This window comes from Haliotis rubra, unplaced genomic scaffold (assembly GCF_003918875.1).
Source record: "Haliotis rubra isolate DU_JTF1 unplaced genomic scaffold, ASM391887v1 Scf353, whole genome shotgun sequence".
NCBI lineage: Eukaryota > Metazoa > Mollusca > Gastropoda > Lepetellida > Haliotidae > Haliotis > Haliotis rubra.
Window position 1 is genome coordinate 174,042 of NW_025767028.1, and position 26,245 is coordinate 200,286.

A 26,245-nucleotide genomic window follows, 5' to 3' on the forward strand; every position below is an offset into this window, starting at 1 on the left:
CTGATATCACACAATACCAAAGCCAATGAGTCATAGGCTACTGAATTCTCGAGCCAGTGTTAATGTAATATAATGAGACCAAGCGCCTTGTAGCCTCTAGTGCAGAGTAAATACACACTTGACTCCAGAAGATGCACCAACTGCCCAAATCAGCTTATGTCTCGAATGACGTCTGAGATGCAATAAGCACATGAACAAAAATGAACAAAATTTTCACATTCAATAAACAGGAAGCACATGGGAAGTTGGCTGTCTGAGTGAAACAAACGGTGATTCATAGCCCTGATTCGATTAGATTATATTTGTAGCTACCGGGAGACAGTTTCCTGGTAGGTACACGTATCCATCAGCTTGTCGTACACGTCATAACACATTACAGATTGGCATCATACTCCGCGACACTTCATGATCAATCTCATTCTGATGTCTGACGTTATTTATTAATTTTGTTTTTAAAGATACGTTTTTTGTGTTTAAACAGTGTGAATACTTCTTGTTTTGTACCACGGGGTTTAATCTACCTGATGGTATTCGGGGTTAAAACAATGTATCTGTGGATTGGGTGGTCTGACTCTCACGTTTGATGGGGCGGTGGGTTAGCCTTGCGGTTAAAGCGTCGGCTCGTTCGATTCCCCTGCCCATTCTAGTGTATAATCCTGGAATATTGCTAAACGCGGCGTAAAACTAAATTCACTCACTTTTGTTTGATGTAAGTGACAAGTTTGACTCAGAAAGTATTGTGAAAATGTACAAACTTGTGTGTGTCTCGGTATTGTATGAACATAAACACATGCCAAGCTCACCTATTCGTGTACCCGCACAGTAGGAGCTGCTAGAGAAGGTAGCTGGTGTCGTCATCTGTCTGCTGTACCGTATATCTCTCGCTGAGAACCATAGACATACTCACTGTACTGCAACAATCTCTTCTTCTGTTCCAGGTCTCCTTGTAAGCACCAAGGGCCAAGACCCAGGTAAGCACTCACTTAATATTCTTTGTCAAATTGTCTACTTACAAAGTTAAACATAAATAAACAATGGATGGTGCATGCAATTCAGATTGACCAATATAAAACGGAGTTTTTGGTCAAGTGTTTATAATTTACCATATCATCATGAAATCAAATGCTTTTCATATCTCAACCATTCATATAGATGTGCATTCTACACATTGTAAGGAGTGTAACCTGTTGTAAATTAAAATTACAATTTCCCTGAGGGAATTTCTGAATTATTTTCTTAAAAACACCGCAACACCTGCCTATTTGAGTCAGGTCGTGCGTCATTTGTCGATCTAGTTCCTGGTGATGTCGGGGATTTGGACGAAATCTACATACATATAGGGATAAACATGCGGTGATCATGCCGTGTATTTGGCTGTGTGTACAGGGTAGCATCCATTATATATAGATGAAGATCTGTGTAGCATAGGCTCCGTTCTGTTGAACATCAACCAGGCAGCATGTACTATATGTATATATACTCTTTAAAAAAAATAGGGGAACCTGAACTTTCAATTTGGATAGGAAGTATAATCGTTAACTAACTTTTCAAAGACAGACATCTCGTGAACGCACCACCATTTCTCTATATCACCGCCCCTAAACACAATGCATGGGATGCACGTGCACAACGCAGTAACCCCCATACACGTGCATGGGGTGTCATTCTTTATTTTGACGGTTTTCAAGAAGGTCGATAAATCACTGAAGATCATTAATTTTGACAATCATCTTCCATCACACAGTTGTTAGTGTTTGTTTCTAATCGTTTTTTTGTTGTTGGAAAATGAAAATCGTACTTTTGCAAATTCCACGTCATACACCGATCATCTTTCAAGATGAGGTCATAAGGAAGTATAAGCGTTGATGCATACTCAAAACATTCATTATTATTATTTCGACATTGATCCGATATATCTCCCAATTTTGTTAATCGTAAATTAAAAATGAAGTTCTCCTACATTTTTTAAGAGTATGTTAAACAACTTGATAATGTGTATCATACATCACGCTCAGATGCTAATTATTCTGTGAACAACTGAGTGATAATGTGCATTATGAACATTTAAACACCATCCAGACGTTGTAAGATATACCATGTACAATTACACAATACGTAGTCTACACGGCATGAACTATATTCTTGTCTATGTCTACATTCATAAAATCGTTTCCGATATGATCTCTGGAAGAGTGGCATTTCTAAGAAATGACAATTCTATACACTTACAAGCCTGACCCGTGAAGGTCCGGGTGAGAATTGATCTTCAGTAACCCGTGCTTGTCGTAAGAGGCGACTAACGGGATCGGGTGGTCAGGCTCGCTGACTGGGCCGACTCATGTCATCGTATCCCAATTGCGTAGATCGATGCTCATGATGTTGATCATTTCTTTTACCATCTTGATACGTTTGAAACAGTATTCAAATTTGAACATTACTTTTGTCCGGGGTATTTAGGACGTGCTTCCTGCATAAGTCTTGTACTCGAGTGTCTTCCTACAATTGTATTAATAATGAGCTTGTACTCGAGTGTCTTCCTACAATTGTATTAATGAGTTTACAGTGAGACATATGACTGTGTATTGAAACTAAAGTGACTCTTTGTGTTCTATATACAGCCCCCACGGTTGTGAGGGCCAATATTAATGTAGTTTTGGAACCAGAAGCAAAATCAGCGCTTATCCTATCAGGTGATGTATATTGTGGGGTATAGGGGTGGATAACAGGGTGCTTCGGGTAGCTTCACCTTAGCCTAGAATCATGAAGATTGGAGACATTAACTAGAGATTCCCGTAGATGTCCCCATGTAGTGTATAGGTTATTCCACCTTGTGTCATATACTGACTGTCTGTATAGGTAGGGTTTAAACCCGCTTGTAACAGTATTCAGGTTACATCACGGAGTTCCAGCTGAACGGGAAGAGTGAGTGAGTGAGTGAGTGACTTGGGTTTAACGCCGACTGTATCAGTATTCCGGTAACATCACGGATTGTCAGATGAATGGGAAGAGAACTCGAAGTGATGCCTTGGATGGTATCGTTGGTGAAACCGATGTGGTTCTTATTCAGCTAGAAACAATCTTGCGAACGGGATTCGAATCCACAAGCATAGGTTTCTTAGGTGCTCAAAGGACATAACTCTGTTCAGCGGAAACACGGCTGTTCATTTTAAGTACCATTGCTTGCGTGTGTTGTGTCGTCAAAATATATCAGCCGTTTTCAGATGTACTTACCGCGGTTTCGACACGACTGTGTCAAGGTGAAGGGTACTAGGGTTGGGATTTGTTGCAATCCTCCATCTTCATTCAGCTGTCAGCTGTAATTTGCTTCATTTTTTTTCAACTTCAGCTTCGTAAAACGTAATTTGCAAATACTAAAAAAGTTGCTGTTTATCGCATCTTACAAACAAACAACAAGCGCTACATGCTTTCCAGCCGTTACTATTAGCAACCTTGCATTAACTGCAGAGGTGGACTGATTCATAAGTCGGACAGGTGCTTGTGGGGTTGAATACTAGGACCATCAGCGTGATTGAGACAATGGGGAAGGGAATTCCATTTGAAGGACTTCCCGTGTTTCCCAGCAGGTGGCTAACTGGGCCAGGTGATCAGGTGCAATGACTTGTGTGATCGCCTTGTACCACGACAACGTGGACAGGTGCTCACAATATCAATCACTATGTTGTTTGTTGTATCGATAATTTACAGACGTTGTTAAATTGCCTCACACTAACAAAATGAACTGAAAAATGTAAATATTCAAAGAACTATATATCAAGGACATGCTAGGACCGACACTGAGTATATTTCACATCAGATTATAAAGTCTCAGTTAATTTTAAAAGAGGTGAAAGTACGTTTCGTATGAGATTTTACATACGGGTATATTTAGATATACTCTTGTAGCTGTTCATCTATATTTTGTAATATAACTATGCAATTCCTTCCATCTATGATTTGATTATCATTATTATTATGACGGTAACGCTGAATGCTTCGCTTTGTTCCACCATGCAATACTATTGTTTGTTAAGCATCTCTTTGTTATACTGGCCGAACCTAACTATTCATAAAGTTTTTTTAATATGAATTTTGGATCGATTAAATGTCAGCCGAAAGGTAAATCATCTTGTGCAGAATATCTATTGTGTGTTGTTTTAAATGCATTTTAATTCGTACTGATTTAATAGGCTTGCCTCATGCATCACAGTGTAATTTATTGCCAAATAATCACTTAAATCAATGTGCGATTGGTGTGTTTACAAAGCCTGGAATGTAGCGTATTAGGGTCACTGCAGCTTACTCTCATAGACATTGTAACAAAACGGTTGTGTTGGACTCAAGGAGCTGCCAGTGTCCCTGACATCACTGCTGGTGACGTCACGACCACCACGGCATCAGGTCAGTACGACATCACCAACACTACCTCCTCGCTGCCTGGCAACATGTAATAAAGTCCAACTGAGGATTTTATACTTGATATTTTTTTCAAAATATATTTTCAAAATGCCACTCAAAGAAGGTATCACGTGTTAACACTAAGTATTTTTTCCCATAAATTCATTCAGAGGAAACACGTATCAACATATATGATACCCGCTTAAACATTTTATCGATTTTTATCTTCTGATATTGGAGTCATTGTTTATTAATCTCTAAGTCAACACTTTTGAAAACAAGATCCTATTACAAATTAGGATTCATACATCATTTATGAAAGACGTGTCCTTTTAATTTAACATCTTGGTTTGACAATTGAGGACGAACGAACTTGATTCATTATTTGAAAATGCAAAACATGTACCGTCCTGTATGTTAGGTTCGAACACAGACGTGATATGGGAGGCCGACCCAGATGGAACTGGGGGGTATCTTACAGAACACGGGAGGGGTTGTACCAACGGAAGGTATACACGTGTAAATGGGTGTTGTTTATACTGACACACCCTCTTGCTAGCTCAGTAGCACGTGCTTTGTTAACATATTCCTGCTAGTACCATAGCTTGCTAGTGTGACGCGTTGATTGTATGGCTAATATGTACGTATATGTACGTATATGCACGTATGTGTACGCATGTGTATGTATATGCACGCATGTGTGTGCGTATATGTGCGTATGTGAGCGTATGTGCACGTATATGTGCGTATGTGTACGTATATGTTGGTATGTGTACGTATGTGTACGTATATTGACAGCTTGTAGCTTCCTGTGTATTTACGTGTACTTTGACAGCCTCATGTGATATTCACATATGTGTGAATACTCTACACACCATGACAATAGTAGATCTCCGCTTCTAGGCATGAGGGGTTGGCTGTAGTGTTCTCCAAGTGCTTGTGTGTTTACAGTGTCGTTGCAGAGCATGTGGCTGTCATGTGACATCTAGATGAGCTTTGCGAAACTAGATCACAAGTAGTATCAGCTTTCATATATCCATCTCTCTCTCTCCCTCTCTCTTTCTTTCTCTCTCTCTCTCACACACACACACACACACACTCTCTCTCTCTCTCTGTTTGTTGTATAATTTACAGCTATACGCAGTCTGCCTCTGCCCGTCTCTATCTCTGTGAGTGTGTCTCTCTATCTCACTTCCCCGTCTCTATACCTCTCTCTCCATCTCTATCTCAGTGTGTGTGTGTGTGACTCTCTCTCTCTCCCCCGTCTCTTTCTCCCTATGTCTCTCATTCTCTCTCTGTGTCTCTCTATCCCTATGTGTGTCTCTCTCTCTGTCTCTGTCTCTCTGTTTCTAGTACAATGGGCAGCTAAAGGCTTTGTTGCTGCTCAATATAGGTGCCATCAGTACCTCATAGTTTGGCTTAAGTCACTGGTATATATTGTTCTGCAGCAGTGGATGTGAATGTTTATACACGTGCGTGCGCTTTTCGTTTTGCTTCTTATAGACAAATACTAGTTAAATTTGAGGAAGAAAACATACAAGTACAAGCGACTGCGGGTAAACGTGGTGTCATTAGACATATTGGTTCATATGCTCTCACATAACGAAACCTCTTGGACGATCGAACATACTAATCCGCTTACAGCAACCAAGGGAGGTAACTCTAACTCCCACTGAATCTGCAGTAAGGCCACCCTATGCCGACTTCACTTGTTCCTGGTGACAATCATCAGATACCAACTTGAGTTATGTACTGCCACAATATGTGCCACCTGCCTGACCGAGCTGTACACGGATACCCGCCACGTGTACGTCCGGACAGAACAATAATCATTTAGATGTGTTCCTTGTCCTACATTCCGTTTTAAAGAATTTTACAAAAGCATAATAAATGTTAAATGCAGTTAAAACGCCAAGTAATGACTTGGCTAGACAGCGAGAGTGATGTAACTAATTGTGTATCCTGTTGCCTTGGTGACGCCTTGACCCCAGCGAAAATTGAATGAATCCAAGTTTGAATTATCACGTTACATTACATCAGCTATTGAAATGTAGCACTGTACTGTGTTCAATTTTGATTTTATTAGTTTTTATTTCGTAAAAAATGTTTGTTTTTAGTACTTCTTTAGACCAAATGTTGGCCAGAGTGTCGTATACGCTAGTGCTACACGTTCATAATTCTCGCATCTACATTTCCATGATTCCTGTTCAGGACAGGACAGAGATTACTAAACCATCGCTTGCTCCCACGCAGTGTGTGCCTAGATATTATAGCTTTCAGTGTACTTTTGCATAAAATGTATGTCTAACTGTAGATGCTTTTGTTGTGTTTCGTATCTGTGTGTCCGTCGATGTGTTTTTTGTATTATGAAAAACGTGTAGTAAAATTGAATTTTGAGTAACATTAAACGTAATGAATATTTGAAAATCTATCTATTCATATGAATGAGCAATTTCTTATTCTTAGCAATAAATGCGACAAAATATGTAAGTGATTGTGTTACAAGTGGATTTCAAATATTGTTGATGCATGGAATGGTGGCCTCGCTACCTATATCCTTTAGTTAAGGTTATGCCGATGTTGATTGTTAAATGTAATTAGTGGGCTTCCACCGGTGATAATTGTGATTCTGTAATGTGCTACCGGTTAGTTGTCCAGCTTTTTCTTTGATGACGTGATTTCTTATTTGACGTAACGTTTGCAAATGATAATATGACCAAGGGCGGTGATTACGGTGGCTGCAATGGTGATATTTGTAAAAGCAATATCCTTCCACCTGCTCCCGTCGTGGTAACAACAGCGGGCAGGTAAGTACCTCAATGTGTCACTGATTGGACCAATCTACACCATCGTTGCTGTATGTTTTTCAGCGACATCATCAACAGTTGCACCAACCACAACAGAAGCAGCAACTACACCTGCCGCCGGAGCGACCGACCCTCCAACAACAGCGGCTGCGACCGACACTACTGAAGGTAGTCTACAGCAAACTGGATGTGTTGATCATATATGCAATGACCAAATTGACTCTTGCAGACTTTTGTGATTTGCAGTTTCGTATTCAGAGATGTCATAAATCATTGAAATAATTGTCCGTGAACTCATTGAATACCTTTGCGATGTATACTGCGTTTGAAATATCGCTTAACTCCGCAACTATCATTCTGATGTTTCTGTCACAGAGATGTGGTTCCTTCATTGATGTTCAGATGTCCCACTGTTGTAAGTCAAGCAGTTCAGATGGTGTTGCATGTGGTGATTGTATAGTGAGAAGTTGCTGGGCAAGCCCAATGGGTAGCGTTCGATTCACTACACGAGTAAAATATTTCTGATGTTGCTGACATTGCTGGAACATTGTTAAAACAAAACCTAATTCTCTCACCAACTCTCTTCACTCCGCCACACAATCACTCACTCACTCTGTTGCAGCTGTAACGGCCTCAACAGCACAGCCAACGACATCAGATGCAGCAGGGTCAACAGCCGAACCAACAGCCGAGCCAACAACAACAGATGCGGCAGGGTCAACAGCCGAACCAACAGCCGAGCCTACAACAGCACCTGCTGAATCAACAACAGCGGCTGTTACAACAGCCGAGCCTACACCGACAGCAGAACCCACTACTCCAGCAGGTGTGTGCAGGAATATCTGCGACATCTCCGACCAATACAATATGTGTACATTACGTTTAATATAATTTGTATACTTTAATACTTTATTAATACTTAATACTTGTATTTGTTTCATGTGTACAATGTCAAACTCACACACAGAGTATATAATCAATTCTAGCCGGCACTACCGAAGCTTCTACTGCTGAACCAACGACTTCCGCAACAGCGGAACCAACAACCACAGGTCATTTGTTGTTTTACCTTTGCCTTTCATCTCTGCTCCCTAGCCTGTCCTTCACCTTTCATCTCTGCTCCCTAGCCTGTCCTTCACCTTTCATCTCGGCTCCCTAGCCCGTCCTTCACCTTTCTTCAGCATGTACTGGGTTCTGTCTCAAGGTCTTGGATCACTCTTCTCTGACTCTCATTGGTGAACGGTAGCTAGGCTGTCTTTATGCTTCATAGTGATAGTTCCGAGAACGTAGGCTGCCTGGATCCTGAACATGATTACACTAGTGAACACCTGGACCTAGATTTTGGAAGCTCTCCTGGCTCTAAGATAGTCGTAAGTGTCATATATTAACAATAACTTACGACTATCTTAGCGCTAAGAGAGCTTCGAAGCTCTAGGCCCAGGAGTCAGCGCTGCTAGTCGTCATATTAACAATAACTTGTTACGCTATAGGCCCAGGTGTCAGCGCTGCTAGTCGGCATTCTACGCTTGAATGGGTTTCTCCTGCTTCTCCTCTAGAATAGACGTATTATATATTTCAAAGTATAAATTACGAAACGGTTGTCATTGAGGTACACATGCCGGAGGAAGTAGTGGGTGTTGTCGTAACTGAGAGTATGTACGGACTGACTCGTGATTAAGGGTGAAAAAGTTGAATGCATGCCTTGTCTGACTGACTGAGTTTGGTTTTACGCCGCTTGTAGCAATATTCCAGCAACATCACGGCTGGGGACACCAGAAATGGGCCTCACACATTGTAACCATGTGTGGATTCGAACCCGGGTTCTTCGGCGTGACGAGCCAACGCTTTAACCACTAGGCTACCCCACCGCCCCTTGTCTATATGTCAGTACCTTTGCCACTTAGGTGGCGGTACGTATAGTCAGAGTACCTCCCCCTAGCAGTGCCAGGATCCAGACTTCTGAGATTTGTATCTGAAACCTGCTCATAGTGCTGCGTTAAGTATTACATGTCTAAAACGTGTAGATAAATCATCACGGTATTCTGGATTATGTATTCGTTTAGGTGACACAGTCAGATTATTTACGTAGCAGTTGTTTGGTAAGTGTGAGTTTAGTTTTACGCCGCTCCAAGCAATATTCCGGCAATATGACGGCGGGGGACACCAGAAATGGGCTTCACACATTGTACCCATGTGTTTGGTAGGAAGTATTGACGTACTTTGCGTGTGCAGTTCTGGTGTACTGATCAGTCAGGGTCTTATACCTGTTCTGCAGATCCTGCAAACACCAACTGTCTGAGTCGTATTGAATATTCTATTTTCTATTGCGCTGATATATGTCGAAATATAGCGTGTTGCTTTTCGTGTAATGATAGTACTTTGCATACAGGAACAGCAACTTCGACGGCAGCATCCTCAAGTACAGCAGCGACAGCAGAGGCAACAACAACAGGTTCATGCATCTTCTGTTTCTCTCGTTTGAACTTGCAGAATTGTACAGCGCCACTGAAGAGGCTCGATAATTGTGTTGTAAATACGTGTGTTCTGTCCCGTCAGTATACGTTGTTCCCAATATCTGTTGAATATTGACTTAGTTGTACTTCGTTGTAAACTGCGATGTCTTGTCCAAGTGTATCAGTAAATATTTAGTTATTATTGCTTTTACTAATGATTTAACGTAAATATTAATGTACTCATAGAAAACATTAATATGTTAATATATATATATATGTATATGTATATGTATATGTATATGTAGCCGGGTCAAGCACAGCTGCAACGACTGAAGCTTCAACAACAGCAGCAACAACCGATGCTGTTACAACAGCAGTAACAACCGAGGCTGTAACAACAGCAGCAGCAACAACCGAGGCTGTTACAACAGCAGCAGCAACCACGGAGGCTGTAACAACAGCAGCAGCAACTACGGAGGCTGTAACAACAGCAGCAGCAACTACGGAGGCTGTAACAACACAAGCAGCAACCACAGACGCTGCTACAACAGCAGAAACAACACCTGCTGCCGAAACAACAGAAACGGCAACGACGGAGGCTGTTACGGCCACAACATCATCATCAGTTACTGAAGCAGTGACAGCAGCAGCGACTACAACAGGTTTCTGAAGCACCGACTTCGTCCTGCACGTCTTTCTTGATCCTTTCTTTTCTTCTGTCAACAGGCGGGAACAGGGCTAACAGAATGCACAGGAAGCGTTGCACGCGCTCTATCCTCATTAGCGCTTAGTCAGCAAATACGTTATTCAAATACGTATAACATATGGAAAAAACCGTTTGGCTTTCTTTGACCTAATCACTTGCACACATATTGTCTCAAAGGATGCATGTTCCCTTTCTTCTGTTTTGAAACGTAAGAGACGCTTTAAGAGGTTAAACTACAACTTAAGGCCTAGACGTTGTGAACAGTGTTTGAACCTGAGGCATTGAACTTTGTGTGATGAGCGTAGTAATTACAATTTGTTGGTCTTCGGGAAGGCGACTAACGGGGTCGGGTTGTCAGGTTGGTTGACTTGGTTGCTGGGGCTTATCATATCTAATTGGTGATGTCAATCACTGGATTGTATGGTCCAGACCAGGCAAAACATGCAGTGGGTGTTTCAATGTTTCAACTGGGTGGTACTGGGCAAAACATGCAGTGGGTGTTTCAATGTTTCAGCTGGGTGGTACTGCGAATTAGCATTTTGTTACTTTTGTTTCTTACAAAACAATATGTTTCTGTGTCACAGTGCTAAATCCTTTCAGACAATATGATTGTTTTAGATAGTCAAACACCGTTGTGTCGAACCTTGGATGTACGGCTTTCTCGAAATAGAGGTTTGGTGGTCCCCATGTAGTCCTTCCTTATTGGTCATCTTTGGTCTAACCCGGAATGACCCGTGAAGATCCGGGTTAGAATTGATCTTCAGTAACCCCCGCTTGTTGTAAGAGGCGACTAACGGGATCGAGTGGTCAGGCTCGCTGACTTGGTTGACACATGTCATCGTATCCCAGTTGCGTGGATAGGTGTTCATGCTGTTGATCCCTGGATTGTCTGGTCCAGACTCGATTATTTACAGACCGCCGCCATATAGCTGTAATATTGCTGAGTGCGGCGTACAACTAAACTCACTCACTCGAACCCGGAATACTCGAAGTATTCAAATAGGTCCCTCCAACTTCGACACAAGGGTGTTTGTAGGTATGACTAACACCACTGTTATCTGTAGAGTGTTTACGGTATGCACGTCGTATACTGACATGAGACCGCTCAAGATGTCCCCTAACTACCATGTGTACTTCTTTGTTGTCAACTTGTCACGGGAAAATGCTACTGTCTTGGGTGCCACAATTCTCAGCTACTGCGTTGATTAGGACAGTGCTTACGGTGTTTGATCAGCATGTGTTGGATCATGGGTGGAATCCCATTTGGGTTTGGTTTACTGCGAGTTGAGTCAATCCAAACAATGTTTCGTCCGCGAATCCCTCATCACTCGTTCAAGCATGCTTTCAAATATTATATAATATAAACACTGGACCGAATGACACCTGATTAATCTAAGCATGCCTTAACAGAGCCTTACCTCTGCACCCTTTCAAAAATACTTTAAACACTCATATCATAAAAGGTGAGATCAACATGACACCTGATTCAACTAAGCATGAGTTAAAAGAGCCTTAGAGTTACACCCTTTCAGACATACTTCAAAACCATAGCATAGAAAGTGAGGCCAAAATCACACTTCATGTGAAGGAGCGTGTCTGATCAGAAGTATAGACTTCAAGATGAAGATGCTGATTGAAACGAATGAAATCTCATGTAAATTGTATCACATGGTGCCGACTTAAGATATATATTTGCGTGCTAGGAATGGTAAACTGAACTCTTTAGTACAATGGACTAACCAGCTCCCCCACTGGGTCCAGACAACGCCCTGAAATCCCGGACAATGTTTTCTGTAACTGACCAGTGTTCAAGGCACACCGCCCAGGCCCTACTGAGAATCTGCTGATTCAGCGAACCTGCTACCTGTGGTTCAATGTTGTGTGTTATATTTGTAGCGGACGCAGGCACTACAACGACCCCAGCTGTGACTGTTTCAACTGCAACGACTACAGTCGCTACTGCTTCGACCACAACAGCTGCAACAACCACAGCACCACCTGCTACGACCACAGCAGCCCGTGTTACCACAGCTGCAGCGACAGGTATGTCGACACGCTATGTGTAGTGACGGGTGAACTGTCTGCTGAATTGTCTAAACATTCAGATGATTTTGAACTTATGATCGGTTCCAAATATTTCATATAAATGCAGAGGTCTTTCAATTTACATTTGGTCACTTTATGCTGATATGAAAAGACCGCCTCTGTGGAGTAGTGGTTAGAGCGTCCGCCCGGAGAGCGGAAGGTCGCGGGTTCGATCCCCGACAGCGTCATACCAAAAGACGTTAAAATATGGTACTTGTTGGTCACTGCCTGGCGCTCGGCATTAATGGGTACATCAAGGACTGGTCGACTCGGAGTCAGTATAATGTGTCTGAGTGGGGTATTCATGCTTCACTGCGGCATGGTATCTCAATGGGCTAGCACTATAAAACCAGCTTCAGTCTGGGTTAGTACAAACAATCGCACATACACATACACACGCATGCACGTCGTCATATGAGCGAAATATTCTCAAGCACGACGTTAAACCCAAATTCACCTCACATCACCTCACATCACCTCTGATATGAAAACTGAAACTGAGGGTGAACTCTCTTAGAGTGTTTCTTTATATGCAACTGTCTATGGCCCAGATAGGGTTAAATGTAGGGTTGTTTGGAGACAGCCTTTGGTTGGAGATGAAGGTTGAGGTGGGGTTAGAATTAAGGTTAGAGAAGGGATTAGATCATTTCACATCGTAAAGTCAGTAATTATTAACCGATGTCACGAACAGTGTTTCAAGTTTGTCTTGCTTTTTTGCTCATTAGAAGTGATCATACCTGACAATACGTACGCAGAACACAAACCTAGAAAGATGGTACCGCCATATAGCTGAGTGCGGCATAAAACAACAAACAAACAAACAAACAAACAAACAAACAAACAGAAAGATGGTTCATTTCGCACGGCACTATTAACGTGGTCGGATTCCTCTAGCAGGCTTCTGTTCTCCATCATCTGACATTTGCAAAAGGAGGCGTCCCTATGATGGCATATTGTTGCATGCGGTGTAAAACAATACTCACTCACTTCCATGTTACTTCCACAGCGTCAGGGAACACCTACACTCCAGGAAGTCTAGCTGCTAAGAACGAAGTGCGCAGACTCATGCGTCTCGCCGGTTACATGTCGGACTTCATCGAGAAGATCATCAACATGATGCCGCTGATCACACCGGAGGAGTTCAAGGTCGCCCAGGCTGGAGTTGAGAAGATCCGGGGTACCCCCCAGCCCCCGACCACCCCTGCACCCACACCTGCACCAACCCCTGCCCCCACCCCCGTGCCAACATTATCTCCAGTGATCAATACCAACGTCCTTCCACAGAAACCTTCCTACCCAACCAATCAGTTCAATCCTTACAACCCCTACAACCAATACCAACCCAACTACAACCGACAGGTCATCAACAAATATGGACAGCCCACCATTCCACAGAACACGAACACTCCAACAAAGACCTGGCCGTCGTATCCCAGCTCTGGCCAGAACACATGGTCTCAGCAGAACAGCCAGCAGAACAGTCAGCAGAACACCCAGCAGAACACCCAACAGACCGGTCAGCAGACCGGACAGACCCGTTGGCCTACACAGCAGACCGGACAGACCAGCTGGTCAACACAACAGACCGCAGCTCCACGTCCGCAGGTTCCCCAGCCAAGTCAGAACGCCTGGAACATGCAGAACAAGGTCCCTGGTAAGGATGCTTTGAACTGCTATGGGAGGACGTGTGTACTTTCTTTTGTACGTCAGATTAGTTCATCAACAACAAAAGTAATGATAGCAGAGGTAAGATTATTCAATGGATGACGAAACGTCACGTCGTAACAGAATATGAAAACACATATAAAGGGATCACTATTTCTATATTGATTCATAAACAAATTCTTACGATTCTTACGTAAGATGCTTATGCTGTTGATCACTGAATTGTCTGCTCCAGGCATGATTATCTACAGATCGCCGCCATACAGCTGGAATATTGCTGAGTGCGGCGTAAAACTAAACTCACTCACTCACAGTACCGGTAGCCACTTGGGACTGGGAAGTGATGATAACGGTTGCTTGGTAACTGTGTTTGTGCCTACACCGAAACGTCGCACTCACTACAATAAAGAAGTTGACTATCCACCTGGTTTTCCATCAAATTATTACGATATTGTCGGAATTGTGCTATTGTTTATGCTTTAATAGAGCTTTTTCATGAATGTGTTTTGTCAAATATATTAATTGTTACTTTCTAATCCAAAAGTTAAACACAAAATATATTCCTGATAATAGTTGTTCACCTGTTGGTATTTTTCTTCTTTTGAGATATGATATTGTAGCTTCTTATAAACGAGTCAGTCGCTCATTAACGAGTCTACCAGAGGGAATCCTGAGGACACGCGCCTCAGCTGAATAATTGTTGATAGTCTTTGACTGCTAAGTGCAGCGATAAACAACATACTCTGGGGCTCTGCTCTGGCCAACACTACCCTCAGGGTGCAACACCATATCACGGGCGACGACATATGTCGTAAATATTTGATTTGTGTTATCATGGCGCTGGCCTAAGCTCGTAAATATGGAACTGATTCACGAATACATACTGTATCAAACTAACATCATTAATCATTCCTGTCTTCCACTCCTAGCTTCCAGCCAGTACAACCAACAAAACACTGCCCAGAAACCTGGTTTCAACACACCGTACGGCACTCAGGGCATCAGGGCACCCACTTCCGGTCTGCCAGCAGGAGTTGACCCCTCCAAGATCCGTTATTTCGGCCAGCAGACCGGCACCGTGACGACGACGCGAGCCCCGACATACAGACCTTTCCCCGGATACCAGAACGTGCAGCCCTTCCAGCGTCAATCTTTCGGCCAAGGCTTCCCCTCTAGCTACTCCTCCATGTTTGGCAGAAGTCAGAACATGAACAGACCAATGCCCACTCAAATGGCTCAAATGGCACGGAGGCAGCAGCAGCAACAGCAGCAACAGCAGCAACGACAACCGCAACAACAGAACAATCCAAACGGTGAGTTAGTTACGGTAACAATACGACCTCATGTTACGAAGCGATCGTACGGCTACGACCGTCGTAAGTCAATGGTGATTTATGGAACCTACGATCGTCTCAACGACACGATTGTTTTGTAGAATACTGCCCTGAACATTCGAATTTAAGCAGAATAATTCATTTCCTTCATCACTTGCGTGTTTCAAATGAACACATCTGTAAAAATAATCAGTCTTTCAAATTATCACATTTTATACAAACAATTTTGTGATATATTTCTTTAATCTCTACAGGAAATTGAAATATTTCCAAATACATGTCATCAAATCACAATAGTCACTGAATAATGAAACCAGCCTGACAATTTTATCAGCACTCAAAACTCTCTGCCTCTCTAATCTGACTGTGAATATTTCTCTAATCTCTAACCTGACTGTGAATATTTCTCTAATCTCTAACCTGACTGTGAATGTTTCCCTAATCTCTACTCGAACTGTGGATATTTCCCCAAGCTTTGAACAGACTGTGAATATTTCTCTAATTTCTACACGAATTGTGGATATTTCTCTCATCCTTGAACGCACTGTGGATATTTCTCTTATCTCTACACGAACTGTGGATATTTCTCTAATCTCTACACGAACTGTGGATATTTCTCCAATCTTTGAACGGACTGTGAATATTTCTCTAATCTCTACACGAACTGTGGATATTTCTCTAATCTCTGAACGGACTGTGAATATCACACAATATGATATGTATACATACTTTGAACACTTCGTCTGATTTCTAACTGACCTGTGACTATTCTGTAATACATTTCATCAAATGGAATTCGTCACTGGTAAACTAATACTACTTGAACTAGAGCCGGAACAGTGAAACTTCATACCGTAACTGGAGGACACATTGAAACAGTGATGAAAGGCGTTGTCATGGAAACAACACATTTTTTCTGTATCATGAAGGTTGTCGTTTGTGTTTGTGGACATATAGGGAGACAGGCAAAACTGACTTTAGATTTTGGTATTTACGGTAACACTGAATACCGAGTTACATCTCCACTCCAGAATTCAGCATTATTTCTACGCACGATTGTTGTGACATATATACACCATGTATTACCTATTTTAAGCATGTGCTGGTATCGTACAAGTCTCGGAGTAACATACACTTCCGCAGATATTGGTCAGGGTGCCGTTGTACAAAACAACCAAAGCGCCAAGACTACGTTAGGTTATGTTAAGGTATGGGAGTTACGGTCACCTTATCGCTAAGAAAGCTCTGTACAACGGCACCCAGTGCAGTAAGACGTTTTAACATAGGAGAAAAACATCATGTGTTGGCCAATTCCGGGTGTTATTGAGTACTTCAAGCACGGGAAATCATTTGGAACCGACGGCGTTAGCCGGAGGTTTCAAATTAAATATTCCCGTGCTTCAAATACTCAATAACACCCGGAAATTGGCCAACACATGATGTTTATCGACATTGTAAACACAAAAGTAAACCATGGGTTTACTGTCTGCACTCACTGACATCGTGTACGGGTACAGCAGTGAAGTGTCATCAGCTGGCCGTTTCAGCTGGTTCCCATGGTAGCATCTGGAACTGCTCATTTGTGACGTCATTCCGACTTGACGTCACAATATGATTTGAATGACGTTACCACTGCTGACGACGCCTCAATACAATTGTGTGCGATATTTGTGTTTATCATCCAAAACTGTGTTCCACAGGAGATATCGCTTGTGTGTGAGATCAAACGATATCTCCTAGGAGATATCGTTTTGACAGTAGATTTTGTACAATGCCCTGACAATGCTATGACGTCATGTACTTGATGACGTCACAATGCTATGACATCACTGCACTGCAAGTGTAATGGCAATACCATGTTCAGAGATGTACATTTTTCATTGAAAATTAATGAAGAGTGATTTTGGATGATAAATAGAATCTCACCCTCGTGTCTTCTGATATCAAATATATCAACACTCGTTGATAAAGTAAAAAATATCCTCGGCAAGCCTCGGATATTTGTAACTTGATCAACTCGTGTTGATATAATTGATATCAGAAGACACTTGGGTGAGATTCTCTATTTGTCAATACGCAGTGAATAGTCTTGCAGTTTCCGGGATTCGAATACCATTCGATCATGTTTTCCAACCAATCAGATTAAAGAATACGGTGACTTTTTGTTTACAATATATTTTAATTTATAATTACCTTTTCATATTTAATTACATTTTCATTTATAATTACATTTTCATTTGTAATTACATTTTCATTTATAATGACATTTTCATTTATAATTTCATTTTCATTTGTAATTACATTTTCATTCATTATTACATTTTCATTGTTATATTTCAGTTGCTGCAATAGTTTTGAACGGTAAGTCAAACGCGTTATCTATGCCAAACTTGTTAATATATACTATCCGTCTAAAGTTTACACTCACTTAAAGCACCTTTAAACACTATGGAATATTTTGCAAAGTCTAGTTTAGAACAGTTGACTGAAGTAAGTTACTACATTTACACTAGTGAGTCTAAACTTTTGATGGGTAGTATACAATGACAGGAGCGTGAGACGTATTGTAAGCGTTAATTAGTTATTTGTGTCAAGCGATTATGTTTTGAAAGATCATCAATATTTGTCACAGCTTGTTTTAAGGTAAATCTTTGAGAACCATGATAGCACTGTATGTAGAATTTGTATCTAACATAAACAACATAGAAAATGATTATATTTTTCAAGATGAAGTCTATATCTTAAATTCCTGAACATTTCATGCAAATTATCTCACAATCGTCATTTTCTTGTCTTTTAGCTTTACAAGTAGGAGGTAAGTGAACGAGGAGTGGTGTTTATTGATGCAATTTGCTTAAACTTCTGTTGAAATCAGTTTATGACAAATGTATAGATCGATATATGTATTAAATTGGAATAAGTAGTATTTTGTCTTAGGGTGAGTGAGTTAAGATTTAACGTAGCATCGGCAATATTGCAGCCACATAGCGACAAGCCTTTTGTCTAAGGCATGAGTTTTATGACGTCATCACTGATCTAACGCCATCTCAAACCCTCTCCGCAACATCTGAATTATAGAATTGATATTTATAAATATAACAACCTTGTAATTTCAAGTATTATCAGAGTAACAACAGTTCATGTATTTTTTCTTTTGCAGAGGTGAACCCTTCGATGCTACTTTTAAGTAAGTTATTTTTATATATGTTTATTATTTTGTAAGCGTTTGAACGTTTTATTTTAGTAGACACATGTAATTATTTAGATGCAAGGGGATTCATGTTACAGCGTTAACGTTCCTCGTTAGTCTATAACAGGCTGCATTAAATCTACCTGGAGTCCACGATGAGCGAGCTACAGGTCTGCCAGTGTGTCTTCAGATTCACCCTGATTAACACCTCAATCAGAAGGACACCGGGTTTCACATTTTGTGTCATACGTAACACCAAGCCAAATCCTTCGTCATGTGCTGTAAATCGTCTATTAGTCCCTTTTGAATTTACTTTTAATCAGTTTTAAAAAACTAAATCAATTGTTTTGCTGAATGGTAGTCGACGGTTTTCAATTCTTAAGGCTGGAAAATATCGCTTTTTGATTGGCTACTCTCGACTTCATCTCAGCCATTTCATTGGTGGGTCAAGGTTCGTGAAAGGCGAGACCTATAACAGATGTCTTCAAACCTTAGTGTTGCAGCGGCCAACGCAAAGATGTTGACGATATTTCTGTCTGTGCATGTTTTTCATTTCCTGGTTTTACGGATATTCCAACATATATTGATCGATATATATATCTAAGTAATCAATAGTTTGCGAGTTTGTTGTTTCTGTATAAATCCCATTAATTATGGAGCGGGCTGGTAAACAGATAGTGCGGTCGGACAGAAATATTTTCGTTTGACTGAACTTTCAACCAATTGCTTAAATACGAAATCCGATAACAGTTTCGCTCCAGTACAGTTTCAGTTAAGACAAGCATGTTTGATATCACACATTTCATCTCACGTTCCAGGTTTACCAAAACAAGCTCGGACTAATCCAGGTATGATGTCTTTCAGTGGCATTTAGCAGTTGTTGTGTATTGACAATTCAACTTTCAACTCTATTATTTAGCATGAATTTTCATCGTTATGTAATTAACTCTTCAAACTCACTTATATAGTACTCTCCCTAGTGTACTGTGATGTCACTTGCATTGTGACGTCATAACTCAGTTATGACGTCATAATGACGACGTCATAGTCCTAACTGTCAGTTCACCTGATGAAGGGACCTGGAATAGTCTCGAAACGTCGTGAGAGAAATTAAAAAAGAAGTTTAATCCATAAAAATATCTTGGTAATCCAGGTACGTCAAAATTGTTTGTCTGTAAAGAATTACGAATATTGTGTAGAAGTTCAGAGATTCAATCTCTCAAAATTAATATTTGTAACATTATTTGTAACCTGTTCATGTTGACTATATGTTACTATACCAGCGGATCACTAACTCTACCTTCACTTTATTTGCAGTTGTCCAGTCAATAATTGGTAAGTATGAAGACAAGCACCTGCTTATATTATAACGTTTGATATTATATAATTGTAGAAATGTGCTTCATTAAAGTAAGGTGAAAAGGACTCATAATCACCTTGATAACACGAGTAAGCAGTTGTATGGCTCAGGTATGGAATATTCAGCGTTAAATCACAGCAATCAACAAGGTTGCTGATGTATATCCCACAAATATAGCACTTAAAATTCCATCTATGTATAATGTGTGATTGGTTATATGAAAGTTATTATGCTTGGTTGAAGTAAATCGTTGATAAGTGTGGGCTTGGTTGAATGAAACGTGATACTGTGATGTATATTTCCCGGTGTGGTTGAATGTAACATGACTTGTTTGTAATACTGTGATGTATATTTCCCGGTGTGGTTGAATGTAACATGACTTGTTCGTGATAGAGTGATGTATATTTCCCGGTGTGGTTGAATGTAACATGACTTGTTTGTAAAACTGTGATGTAAATTTCCCGGTGTGGTTGAATGTAACATGACTTGTTTGTAATACTGTGATGTATATTTCCCGGTGTGGTTGAATGTAACATGACTTGTTCGTGATAGTGTGATGTATATTTCCCGGTGTGGTTGAATGTAACATGACTTGTTTGTAAAACTGTGATGTAAATTTCCCGGTGTGGTTGAATGTAACATGACTTGTTTGTAATACTGTGATGTATATTTCCCGGTGTGGTTGAATGTAACATGACTTGTTCGTGATAGTGTGATGTATATTTCCCGGTGTGGTTGAATGTAACATGACTTGTTTGTAATACTGTGATGTAAATTTCCCGGTGTGGTTGAATGTAACATGACTTGTTCGTGATACTGTGATGTATATTTCCCGGTGTGTTTGAATGTAACATGACTTGTTTGTAATACTGTGATGTATATTTCCCGGTGTGGTTGAATGTAACATGACTTGTTTGTAATACTGTGATGTAAATTTCCCGGTGTGGTTGAATGTAACATGACTTGTTTGTAATACTGTGATGTAAATTTCCCGGTGTGGTTGAATGTAACATGACCTGTTCGTGATACTGTCATGTATATTTCCCGGTGTGGTTGAATGTAACATGACCTGTTCGTGATAGTGTGATGTATATTTCCCGGTGTGGTTGAATGTAACATGACTTGTTTGTAATACTGTGATGTATATTTCCCGGTGTGTTTGAATGTAACATGACTTGTTTGTAATACTGTGATGTATATTTCCCGGTGTGTTTGAATGTAACATGACTTGTTTGTAATACTGTGATGTATATTTCCCGGTGTGGTTGAATGTAACATGACTTGTTTGTAATACTGTGATGTATATTTCCCGGTGTGGTTGAATGTAACATGACTTGTTCGTGATACTGTGATGTATATTTCCCGGTGTGGTTGAATGTAACATGACTTGTTCGTGATAGTGTGATGTATATTTCCCGGTGTGTTTGAATGTAACATGACTTGTTTGTAATACTGTGATGTAAATTTCCCGGTGTGGTTGAATGTAACATGACCTGTTCGTGATAGTGTGATGTATATTTCCCGGTGTGGTTGAATGTAACATGACCTGTTCGTGATACTGTGATGTAAATTTCCCGGTGTGGTTGAATGTAACATGACTTGTTCGTGATAGTGTGATGTATATTTCCCGGTGTGGTTGAATGTAACATGACTTGTTCGTGATAGTGTGATGTATATTTCCCGGTGTGGTTGAATGTAACATGACTTGTTCGTGATACTGTGATGTATATTTCCCGGTTGTGGTTGAGTGGCATTGACATGTTCAGGGTTCTGATTTTAGAATGGTATTGGCATTTTGTATGGCAGATTAATGTCGACATGTTCAAGTGTTTTGTGTGTTAGAATGGTATTGACCTATGTTTTATGTGTATTATAATGGAATTGAATGCTCCAAGTTTCTTGGATGTGTTAGAATGGCACTGACCTGTCAATATACCTGTGTTGTGATAGAATGGTACAGGCATACTGATATGGCCTTGGTCGTTGAAAGGGGCCGAGAGAACTGACATGTATTAAATGTGAATGTTAATTTCCTGCTGTCTTAAAATGTTATGGTTGATGGGCTCTGTCCTTTGATAATGGTCCAGGCCATGGTGATGTCGTCATGGAAACAGGTGAGTATGAAACAGGAGAGTGAGTGAAATATATACTGTCTTTGAACGCAAACAAATTGCAAGATATAATATTTCGAAGTTTTCCATATTTGAAACGTGATATATTTTTTTCACAGCAAACCCGGATATGTTTACGGAACTGGGTAAGTAATATCTTTTATTCAGACTTCTATTCAAGGTCTTTTCGATAAATTGTTAAATCCGACATGAATTCTGTTTAGGGAAATGGGTAGAAAGTGGTTTCTATTCTCTCAGATAAATTGTTAAAACCGTCATGATGTGATAAGTATTATATGGAACCGAAGTTATAGATACCACCAATAATGATCATAACCGTTCAATACTTGATCTCAACTGAGTGTCACAATAGACCCGGAAGTGAAGGGTCGTGCACTACGTTTGTTTACCGTTACTGATGCCGCTGCGTTGTCCTTGCAGCGGAGACTCCGGCAGGTATAGCAACTATCATGAGTAAGTATGATGATTCTAATACTGATTATGATGATGGTTTAAAGGAAATTGCCGGCCTCTGTTTACTTGAATTACTTGATGAAGAAAGATCTGATGTTTTGGGATTCCTGCAATATTTAAGTTGTTAAACAGGGATTGGAATGTGTTTAACCCGGACTGACACTTGAGAACGACCATTGAGAACGAACGTAAACTGGATTAATCGTGGCGGAGACTTTGAGAACTGGATGATCTTGTCGAATATAATGAATATTGCTGACTGCGGCAGAAAACGACAAAGAAACATAGAATTTTCAGTTCGAATAATGGTCGTTTCAAACTATAATCAATTCAACGATTTTCTTTCAGAAATGATAGGTTAACAACGCAGCCTGGTAGCGAGGCATAACTTACACAAAGGTAATTTTATTTTATGCAATGTCTGTATAAATACTTAAATACATACGTCCATACTAAATTTATTTTTATATCTTTCAAATGTGTAATAAGTGATAAACAAGACTGAAGGTAACCGTAGTATAAGTATCGACTGTACAGACTCGGACTGCCAGTGATACAATGCTTAGGTGTTGTTGATAAAGTGCCTTGATGTATTGTCTCAACAGAGATACAAATTTGCTGATACAGCGAACAATTTAGTCATTCTCACCCACCCATGGTGAATATACATGTATGATTCAGAATAGGAATATCAAAATAAATAGTTTTGGTTAGCATATTTAGGGATTCTGCAAATGCACCACTGTTGTTTTGCGAGTTGGATAGTTCTTTGACAACTCAGTGATGTGCACATTGATGAGATAAGAATTTAATTATGGTGATTTTGCATTTACGTGTTGCCCTCACAATAATCCCTATTTTGTCAGCTTCATACCCGAACCAGCGTGTTTCAGGGACATCGTCAACGGCGTGTACATAGCGACATCGTCACCGGCGTGTATACAAAGCTCTAGTTTCTCTTGCTGTGTTACTGATACACGATACGGTAATGCCTTCTTGTGTCTGTTTCAGCGCAGGTACCGTTGGACAAGAGATGGAATCAGGGGAAACAACTCTTGATGAATCCAACGTTTGAAATGACCTTGGTGGTAGCAGCATCCTTGTGACGACCCCCGCTGGGACTATATCTCGGGGCTCTGGTGGTGCACTTCATATCTCATTAACGAATAGAGGTCCTGGTAGTCCTTTACATGGGCGAAACAAAACTGATGTTAACGTTACAAGGGCATACTTCTTTGAACGAAATTGATTTTAATGTAATACAATGATATGGGTCTTAAACAATTTTCACTTTTCATATCTTTTTTCGAAAATCGACACCCCAATATATTTAGTTTCGCAAACTTCCCGAATTTCTCTAATTGTTCTATTTTATGTGAGGAGATATCTTAAATGTGACAATCATGGTTGCATTTCTGCAATGGAATACTGAAATATGAAGAACTCTAGTTATTATTTATTCGAGGATTATTTCTCTAAAACAAAACAGGCATCGTGTTGTAGATATTTATTAGCAAGTAATATTGGCAAATTCGTGACGTAATCAAATACTATTGATTACTCGTTATTCTAATTCTTTTGCTGTGCGAAAAATAAACAATTGCAAAAATAAACGATATTTCATGAAATCGTCTTTGTGTGTTTTTGTATGCAACTGTGTAACACCCTGTATGTAGACAATGATCAGTGGCAGCTCTGGATCTGTGTAACACCCTGTATGTAGACAACGATTAATGGCAGCTCTGGATCTGTGTAACACCCTGTATGTAGACAACGATTAATGGGAGCTCTGGATCTGTGTAACACCCTGTATGTAGACAACGATCAGTGGCAGCACTGGATCTGTGTAACACCCTGTATGTAGACAACGATTAATGGCAGCTCTGGATCTGTGTAACATCCTTTATGTAGACAACGATCAGTGGCAGCACTGGATCTGTGTAACACACTGTATGTAGACAACGATTAATGGGAGCTCTGGATCTGTGTAACATCCTTTATGTAGACAACGATCAGTGGCAGCACTGGATCTGTGTAACACCCTGTATGTAGACAACGATCAGTGGCAGCTCTGGATCTGTGTAACACCCTGTATGTAGACAACGATCAGTGGCAGCTCTGGATCTGTGTAACACCTTGTATGTCGACAACGATTAATGGGAGCTCTGGATCTGTGTAACATCCTGTATGTAGACAACGATCAGTGGCAGCTCTGGATCTGTGTAACACCCTGTATGTAGACAACGATCAGTGGCAGCTCTGGATCTGTGTAACACCCTGTATGTAGACAACGGTCAGTGGCAGCACTGGATCTGTGTAACACCCTGTATGTAGACAACGATCAGTGGCAGCTCTGGATCTGTGTAACACCCTGTATGTAGACAACGATCAGTGGCAGCTCTGGATCTGTGTAACACCCTGTATGTAGACAACGATCAGTGGCAGCACTGGATCTGTGTAACACCCTGTATGTAGACAACGATCAGTGGCAGCTCTGGATCTGTGTAACATCCTGTATGTAGACAACGATCAATGGCAGCACTGGATCTGTGTAACACCCTGTATGTAGACAACGATCAGTGGCAGCTCTGGATCTGTGTAACACCCTGTATGTAGACAACGATCAGTGGCAGCACTGGATCTGTGTAACACCCTGTATGTAGACAACGATCAGTGGCAGCACTGGATCTGTGTAACACCCTGTATGTAGACAACGATCAGTGGCAGCTCTGGATCTGTGTAACATCCTGTATGTAGACAACGATCAATGGCAGCACTGGATCTGTGTAACACCCTGTATGTAGACAACGATCAGTGGCAGCTCTGGATCTGTGTAACATCCTGTATGTAGACAACGATCAGTGGCAGCACTGGATCTGTGTAACGCCCTGTATGTAGACAACGATCAGTGGCAGCTCTGGATCTGTGTAACACCCTGTATGTAGACAACGATCAGTGGCAGCACTGGATCTGTGTAACACCCTGTATGTAGACAACGATCAGTGGCAGCTCTGGATCTGTGTAACACCCTGTATGTAGACAACGATCAGTGGCAGCTCTGGATCTGTGTAACATCCTGTATGTAGACAACGATCAGTGGCAGCACTGGATCTGTGTAACGCCCTGTATGTAGACAACGATCAGTGGCAGCTCTGGATCTGTGTAACACCCCTGTATGTAGACAACGATCAGTGGGAGCTCTGGATCTGTGTAACATCCTGTATGTAGACAACGATCAGTGGCAGCACTGGATCTGTGTAACGCCCTGTATGTAGACAACGATCAGTGGCAGCACTGGATCTGTGTAACACCCCTGTATGTAGACAACGATCAGTGGCAGCTCTGGATCTGTGTAACGCCCTGTATGTAGACAACGATCAGTGGCAGCACTGGATCTGTGTAACGCCCTGTATGTAGACAACGATCAGTGGCAGCTCTGGATCTGTGTAACACCCTGTATGTAGACAACGATCAGTGGCAGCACTGGATCTGTGTAACACCCTGTATGTAGACAACGATCAGTGGCAGCTCTGGATCTGTGTAACACCCTGTATGTAGACAACGATCAGTGGCAGCTCTGGATCTGTGTAACATCCCTGTATGTAGACAACGATCAGTGGCAGCACTGGATCTGTGTAACGCCCCTGTATGTAGACAACGATCAG

At 41.0% G+C, this 26,245-nt stretch overlaps 1 protein-coding gene across 4 annotated transcripts; it reads left to right on the forward strand.

Annotated features, from left to right (window-relative positions):
• The first annotated feature begins 2,620 nt into the window (after nt 1-2,620).
• On the forward strand, nt 2,621-24,208 carry LOC124285156 (mucin-5AC-like). Of its 4 annotated transcripts, none has more exons than XM_046721328.1 (20): nt 2,621-2,690; nt 4,342-4,398; nt 4,817-4,904; nt 7,266-7,370; nt 7,825-8,028; nt 8,189-8,254; nt 9,592-9,654; nt 9,961-10,317; nt 12,258-12,404; nt 13,453-14,100; nt 15,041-15,424; nt 17,786-17,806; nt 18,246-18,260; nt 18,606-18,632; nt 19,454-19,483; nt 19,953-19,970; nt 22,226-22,252; nt 22,548-22,580; nt 22,929-22,979; nt 23,592-24,208. In XM_046721328.1, exons 3-19 carry the CDS (start codon nt 4,853-4,855, stop codon nt 22,940-22,942), a joined length of 2,211 nt encoding a protein of 736 aa, XP_046577284.1. In that variant the 5' UTR covers nt 2,621-2,690; nt 4,342-4,398; nt 4,817-4,852; the 3' UTR covers nt 22,943-22,979; nt 23,592-24,208. The 4 variants fall into 4 exon arrangements, with proteins under 4 accessions (XP_046577284.1, XP_046577285.1, XP_046577286.1 ...); XM_046721329.1 differs by having other exon boundaries at nt 23,597-24,208; XM_046721330.1 differs by lacking the exon at nt 9,961-10,317.
• The last annotated feature ends 2,037 nt before the right edge of the window (nt 24,209-26,245 follow it).